This window comes from Vespa velutina, chromosome 1, assembly GCF_912470025.1.
Source record: "Vespa velutina chromosome 1, iVesVel2.1, whole genome shotgun sequence".
Classification (NCBI taxonomy): Eukaryota; Metazoa; Arthropoda; class Insecta; order Hymenoptera; family Vespidae; genus Vespa; species Vespa velutina.
In genome coordinates, this window is record NC_062188.1 from 9,315,718 (window position 1) to 9,323,853 (window position 8,136).

At 27.2% G+C, this 8,136-nt stretch overlaps 1 protein-coding gene across 13 annotated transcripts in view; it reads right to left on the reverse strand.

Annotated features, from left to right (window-relative positions):
- The window catches only part of LOC124954893 (prolyl 4-hydroxylase subunit alpha-2), a 183,416-nt gene continuing 175,280 nt past the window's right edge, over positions 1–8,136 (reverse strand). For all 13 annotated transcript variants that reach the window (XM_047508541.1, XM_047508532.1, XM_047508523.1 and 10 more), the window contains 7 exons: positions 7,237–7,404; positions 5,896–6,068; positions 4,450–4,716; positions 2,704–2,928; positions 2,557–2,622; positions 2,323–2,488; positions 1–2,194 (listed from right to left, as the gene is read on the reverse strand). In XM_047508541.1, the coding sequence (XP_047364497.1) occupies positions 2,100–2,194; positions 2,323–2,488; positions 2,557–2,622; positions 2,704–2,928; positions 4,450–4,716; positions 5,896–6,068; positions 7,237–7,404 (1,160 nt within the window). In that variant the 3' untranslated portion in view covers positions 1–2,099. The remainder of the gene's footprint in view (positions 2,195–2,322; positions 2,489–2,556; positions 2,623–2,703; positions 2,929–4,449; positions 4,717–5,895; positions 6,069–7,236; positions 7,405–8,136) is intronic.

The following is an 8,136-nucleotide window of genomic DNA, read 5'->3' on the forward strand; positions in this document are numbered from 1 at the left end:
TTTTATAATTTTCCCTTATTTATTATATTTTTCGTTGAACTTTAATTAAAACGATCGGATCGTTCGCTCGATCGTTTTACGCACGGGAATTACACGCAGATCCGCTTTATTTCGTAACGCGTACGAGAAAAACTCGCTTGCAGGATAAATTACTTCGGCCTTTTGTCAGGCTAACAATAATCCTGTGCGATAACAACGCATTTTAACAACGCGCGAGTGCGCCTCTCGGTCGAACGAGAATGCGATGAGATTTTTATAAACTCTATGAATGCTTCTTCAATTGTTAAATATTGTATACGCGTAAAAAAGAAAAAAAGAAAAGAAAGAAAAGAATTACTTATGTAAATTTTTCAAGATTTGAAATTGAATATGTCTGACTTTCAAGACCTTTGACTTGTTACACGATCTGATGTAACTATTTTTAATGTTGTGAATGTCATTTTTATAAAATTATTCTGAATATTTGTGTACTATCATGTGTATGTAAATGTGAAATAAATCTTTTTCATTCATTTCATCGATCTTGTCGTATTAATTATCGATATCAAATTAATTTTATTTTCTTGAAAAGATTAAATTTCTTTTTCTTTCTTTTTTTTTTTTTTCTTTTTTTTTTTTAAATGATCCCAAAAGAAATCACGTTTACAATACGACGATCGCATTCTCAAATTATAATTATTCTCTCTTAATTATCCTTTATCTCGTATCGTTACTGCATCATACAGTTTCTACAAATCATTTTTGTCTACATATATGCATATACTTACGTATACACATGATTTATGGAAATAAAATTCGTTTAATTAAGAAATCAAAGACTTTGAGAGTGGAGTATAGAAATAAGTGATTGGAGCTAATGGTATGTTTGAGTTTACGTAAATATTCTATAATTGAGCAGAGTATATCTCTTATTCGATTGAGAGACTTTATGAACGACATTCGTCTTATTTCCTAAAGCTCGATATTACCGTGGAAAAAAAAGAAAACAAAAAGAAAAGGAAAGGAACAATCATGTGTTATCTTATATACTCGCCGTTTTCGTTTCGTTCATTTACAAGCAATTCGTATACAATTCGTTTAATCCTATGCGGACGATCGATTCCATATACATATACCTATAAGTTTAATCTAAATAATTAACGTACATATAATTCGACAGAAAAAATCGACGACATGATCAATACGTTTATATATATATATATACGTAATATATGTTTGTTGAATCTTTAATACCTATACTTTTGACATAAGCATAAATTATAAATGTCTATGTTCTTTTTTGAAAGAATACCATCATATATCGCTAAGTTATAAATTGTTTCTTTTTTTCCGCAAAGGGTTAAACGCAAAGATCCGGCCAAATGTATGTAAGTCTTAAACTATAAAATATATCCTTATCGTATAATATTTACAAAAATTGAGCAAACACTTAGGAAACATTGGAGCACGAAAATATCTCTAAATATGTGACGAGAATAGTCCATTTTTCATAAAATCATATACTCTCTGCCATGTTAAAAACTCATTGGTTAATAATTATTACGTTTGTTTTTTCGTAGATCTCTATAATGAAATGAAAAAAAAAGAGAAAACAAATAATAAATGCATCCTTTCCATGAAAATGTTCACTACATGATGGGAATGTTAATAATTAAATAATAAATCCAGGTAAAAAATGTGTTATTACCTTTGTAATAAATAAAACGAATGGGCAGACAAATGTATTATTTAGTCAAACTTCATTAATCAATGTCTATTTAAATAACGATTAATAAGTTATTCGCAATCGTAAAAAGAAAGTTATCGAAAATGAGAGGTTCAATGAATTTTTTCGTTTACCATATATTATCGATATAATATTATGATATTTCCCAATGTATTTATCTTTTCGAGATTATGAATTCTTCGCAAAATGAATTCTCGCTTTTTAATAATAGCCACGTGTTATTTCGTAACTTTAGCATAAGATCGAATCAAAAGCGAACTGCGACTAGATTGCTCGTCTTTTTTATCTTCGTTATAACTTCGAACGAAAATATTTTATTCGATTCGATTTGATACTTAACGAATCAATGTAGTCGCAGGCTTATGAATTTTGTTCAATGTCTAATGTCAGCCTCATCTGCAGATTGATTTTCTAATGTGCAAGGCCTAAGAAGTTCTTGTCCTCTTTCATGAAGCCACTTGTTAGCGACTAAAATCGAAACAAATGTAATGTAAAATGTAAATGTAATTTATATAATAAATAAGTCGAAATATACAGATAAATATTAATTTTCTATAAAAAAAAAGGATATATTATAATAAAGAAAACAATTATACCCCATTTAGATCCCGTAAGTACTGGACAGGCTGCATGTCTCGTTTTAAAATCACCCTCGCCATTTGGTTTCAAATTGTACCAAAAAGCAGCGCTACCCTTTCTAGGCCAAAGAGATATGTTAATGGCAGTAAATACGGTACCACCACCTTGCTCTACATCGCTCATCTGTAAACAATAAATTTACATTAATATATTATTTAAAAAATTTCTATATTATTTTATTCATTGCTTACGTAATATAGAACGGTGGCAATACGATTTCCAGTTCCTAAACTCTTGAAAGCATTCGTTTCTTCTTTCTAAATATTCAAAATATAATTATCATTTGATCTATTATACGATCTCCAATTTTAGATTAATTTTTTCAACAATGAACGTACCCTTGCAAAATCGAAATGAGGCTCGTAGTGACCACCGATACCGTAATTTACAACCTGTAACTCTTCTGCAGTGTCAACGGTCATACTGGTCATGTGCTCAACACGTTTGCTCACAGCTGCTACGTGTTTGTGTTCATGTTCCTGAAGCCATGCACTTTTGCTGATTCTGTAATTGGCAATTTCAAGTGCACCGGTTTTGTAGTTTTGAACGGTGGCACGTTTAAACTGAAATACAAAAATACATCATATAATAGATATTGTTTGTAAATACTTAATAAAACATAATCATATTTATTTTTCACGAAATGTAATTGTTAAATATATATATATATATATATATATATATATATATATATATATATATATATTATATACAAATATTATATTATAAATATAGGGTATTATCAGGTTAATTCCGGAGGACCAACTTTTTTTTAAGCTGCAATACATTGTAAATTTAATCGATATCCAAAGAAAAAAAATATATTTGTAAAAGTAGATACTTGAAAGACTGTAATAAAAAAATATTGTAGATTTTGTGTAAAAAAGTAAAAGGAAAAAAAAAAAAAATTGTTTCCCATGAAAAAGGCTATCCCACCCATACTGTCCGGATGAGATGACACATAATTTCAGAGTATCATGGCCCAAGAAAATAAAAAGATTTTGAACGAAGAAAAATTATTTTTTTCTGCTCGTATAAAACTTCTCCACAGAAAACACATAAATCCAAAAATGTTAAACATTCTTCGTGAAATCACTTATCACATATCATACATCGAATTTATTAATACAGTTATAATAATCCCTACACCATCGAACCTACACCATTTAACATTAGTTTGTTTCTTAAAACTTTCTTTAAATTGTCGTACTAAAAAATCTGAACAATTTTCATCCGAAGATGAATCTTCCGTAAGAGAGACGTTACGTTTGTTTGAATTTTTAGTAGGCTTTATTACTTTTTTCACTTGAAACATCTCCTATCTTTTCTAATTCGTTGAACTACATTGATGTATTAACAATTAGATTAATTTTATTTATCATTTTGTCTAACGTATCTGTCACGAGAGTCCTTTTATTAATTTGCAAACAACCAGATGAAACAGGTTCTGGTTTTTTATTTTCTTTTGTATTTTTTTTTTTTTGTTACTTAAGGCACATCATTTGTTCATAATTTAAGAAAGCGCATAATAAACTTTCATCATTAGAAATTATTAACATAAAGAATAAAAATCTATTATATTATCATAAATAGTCATGTTTACACCATAAGAACGTAATAAGGTATAATTTTACAATAGCTCTACTATCTCCGAAAAAATAGAGTCAGCTATCCTGAATATCAGGGAATGATGAGTTACTTATTTTTCCAATAATGTTATAACAATGTCTCATAGTACGATTATAAACGTAACTTTTAAATACTATATTAATGTACTGTATTCAGTATTTGTGTTTAACTATTAGTAATGATTTGAAGAACAAGTAAAAAATTTTTGAAATTATTAAATTTCTATATTACGAATAACTTATTTAATTTCTTAATTGAAAACAAAAACAAAGAGTATTGTTTATGAATTTCGTTAATAATTATCAATTCTATTGCTTAAAATATTTGAGAATCCGGAATTAGCCTATATAATAATAATAATAATAATAATAATAATAATAATAATAATAATAATAATATATATATATATATATATATATATATATATATATATATATATATATATTTGTTGTTACCCTAGGTTGAGCCATTCTTTTGATCGTTTCGATCTCTTCATCATAAATGACGTTATGATAAACGACGATCCTAGGATCAAGATAAGCTTCTTCCTCCTTGAGTGGGGCTATTTTCAAGAAAGGAATTCCACGATCGACGTAACGACACTTTAGATCCTTCTGTATTTTCGGTGGAATTGAAACTTCACCACGGCAGAGCATCTCATATCTTTCCCTCTCTGTCATTTCTTCCCAAGTTTTTACCTTTTCCTCGGTGACAGTAAAATGCTGAAAAAGATCATTTAATGTATATGTCCATTTTCATTAATAAATCATAATTTTTAACGATTTTTATATGATCAATTGTATAATTGTTAAGTTAGAGAAAAGGCACATAGAATCATAATTATTTATATTTAAATTATCCACTTATAATAATTTTGATTAATCGATTAAAATAAGAGAATAAATTCTTCCTTCTTAATGAACAAATTAATTAATGGGATTACGTGAAATAAATATAAAAGAATACAATTTTGGTTTAAATGTCTGAGAAGAAAAAACGGAAAAGACTTGTTGCAAATTAAAGGATTACAGGTAGAAATTTGCTTTCGAAAGCTTTCAAGCTCATTCATGAAGGGGGGAATACAGAAATCGAGTAAACAGACTGTCGACCCACATAAATTTGTGGAAAAGCGCTGGATGTTGGATGCTAAATTCATGGTAGGGATAATCCATTGGCCTTGCATTGTAGCACGTTCGAGATTGGAATACTAAGAAACAAAATTTCGTGCAAGTATTTTCTTTCATACAACGAGATAGGTCAGTTTTTTTCCTTCTTTTTTTGACGTCTACGAATTAATTTTTTTTTTCGTTCATGTTGTATCTAGGGATTTAATAACAAAATTAATTCATTTTAAAACAAAGAAAAAAAAAGAAAAAGAAAATGATTCTTTAAAACGATTTATTTTTTAACCATTTTGCATTGTAAAGTCACGTCAATGGTGACAACAATATTCTTCTTTGTAGAACTCTTGAATCACCTCTTATTTGATATCATTTAAATAATAAAAGAAATCAATACATAAATAGTTTTATTCAGAAATTTCTTTTTAAGTATACGTAAATGTAAATTAACACATGAGATATCAAAATTAAGTTAGAAAAAGAAAATCAAATTGGAGTCGGTCGGGGAAATACTAGGAGATAAAATAATTATGTTATTGCGTATACATATTTTTTTCGATTAAATCAGTAAACTTATTCCTCGACGTATAATATTATCTCCAATAAATGTTATATAAATTTATAGCATTAAAAATAATCTTGTATATGATGTTCTTTTTTTTTTACATGACTTGGAAGAAATATAGACTTTTATTTACGCTGTTATACCCATACATATGATTTATTTTATTCGAAGTCATTGTAAATTCGAAAAGAAACAAATTTGTTTCCAAATCTTACCTGTTCAGGTATCGCTGTATCGTCCTGTCCATCCTCTCCGCGTTTCTTTTTCATAAGATTTGCTTTACTTTGAATTTCCTTTTGATAATAAGCTCGATTACCAAGCGCTCGTTCATGGGTTGGTACTAATTCCAAAAGCTCATTTGTCATACTCAGAGCACGTGCAACATTACCTATAAAAAATAACTATATTTTAATATATATCTTTCATGTTACTGAAGAAGAAAAATAATTACTGTTTTTCAAGCGACGATGTTTTTTACGCATGAAAAATATTATAATGTAAACCACTCTACGTTTATTTAAAAAATGTTTTAAACTTTTAATTTTTCCGACATTTTCTATTTTCTTGTTTTTTCTTTTTTTTTTTAACAATACAAATTATTCTTATTTATTATTATTAAAATTCTTATAATAAATTAATTTCAATGATACAAATTATAATTATTAATTTTTATTAATAGCAGATATAACTATATTTTTCTTATTAAAGTAACTATGAGTACTTTGTTAATTGAATTAAAAAAATAATGTTCTTTTTTCTACTCTTTAACTATTTTTTTTTAACAATTTATTACAAAACATATATTCATTAAAATAGTTTCATTTTATCATAGTTTCATAGAAAATTACTTTCGAAATTTTGGTTTATATATGTAGTTAATACAAATTTGTATAAAACTATTTTGAAATGTGATATGTATATATTTGAAATATTTCGGCAAGTCAGTCAAAGTTGACATTTTTGGAATAGAAAATTTATATAGTCAAGACTCGCCATTTGTTCTTACAATTTAACGAATTAATTCTCTATATTGTATGGGAAAATTACCGAAATTAAATCGATAGTTTCGCAAGTATGAAAAGCAATCAACCTTGATGAACACAAAAGATTAATAAATTTTTAACGGACAACTACGAACTTAATCTAAACGAAAGAAAATATTTTTGTTACGCTTAGGTACGTTTTATTTATTTCAGTGATAACCTTGTATAGGTTCGGGTCGTTATTGCGGATCACCAGATTGGTATAATTTTTCTTTCTCTTTTGCGTGAATAGCAAATGCGAATGATAAAAAGCATCGGAGTAATTACTATTTATATTTTCTACTTACGGAACCATTTTTTTATTATACTTATTTCCTTTTTTCTCTTATTTTTATTTCTATTTTATTTCTTTGTTAGAAATTCCTTAAAAATTTTTATTCTGTAATTTTACCGTGTAATAAACAAAAATAAAACTTTTCAATTATTATGCCGAGATATGTGAGATTAAGATCTTTTTATATTGAAAAAATTTTCGATAAACAATTCATTAATAAAATATTATCATTTGAATACCTTGCATATACGTGGAGAAAGCCAAATACTCAAGAATATCCGGCTTGGAAGTTGTCGTTGTGTTCTGTTCTTCTTGCAGACGGTCCATAGCTTCTTGCATCCATAACACGGTGTGATAGTAATCTCTATTATGGTAAGATTGTCGTCCTAGTTCGAAACAGTCACTTGCTGAAAACAAATAACGTTGCAAAATTAATCGTTACCAGGTATATCATGAGTATATCAGTTGGTTTTGGAGAGGGCATTAATTTAATTCGAAATTCTTGTATAGCTTTAAAGAAACCTTTTTAACTTTTTAAAAATAAAAAAAAAAAAAACAAAGAAAAGAGATGTAATGAATTTTGAAAGGAAAAGAACATAAATTTTTCGAAAAAAAAAAATCATGATTTATATCTTTATAAAAATATTTTTATCATTGACTAATATTTTGTCGAAGTCTTTTTAATTTTCTTTTCTTCCATTATATTATTAAACGTATATATATATATATATATATATATATATATATATATATATATATATATATATATATATATGTATATAAATATTTTAGTTTAGAGTTTTAGCGATAAATTTTTCAATGTAATTATAAAATATTTTGCAAGTTTAAAACAGATAAATTCCAGATTATAATAATTCGAGTAAGGCCAGAATTTTACGGGAAAAATGTGATATTATATTACGCATTCTGATCAGCGTTCCAGCAATCTTTTTCCTTTTTTTTTTTTACACGCGTCGACCCGAGCGAGTTTCGAGCACGACGAGGCAGTTACCTTGTCCACGGAACTATGTTCGTTAATTAGCTTTAACTTTTTCCTGAATGACACTTTCCTGTCTTTGATCTTCAACATTTCGAAACTGTCTCATCATCATCTCTTTCTGTTTAGATTTATAAAGTTA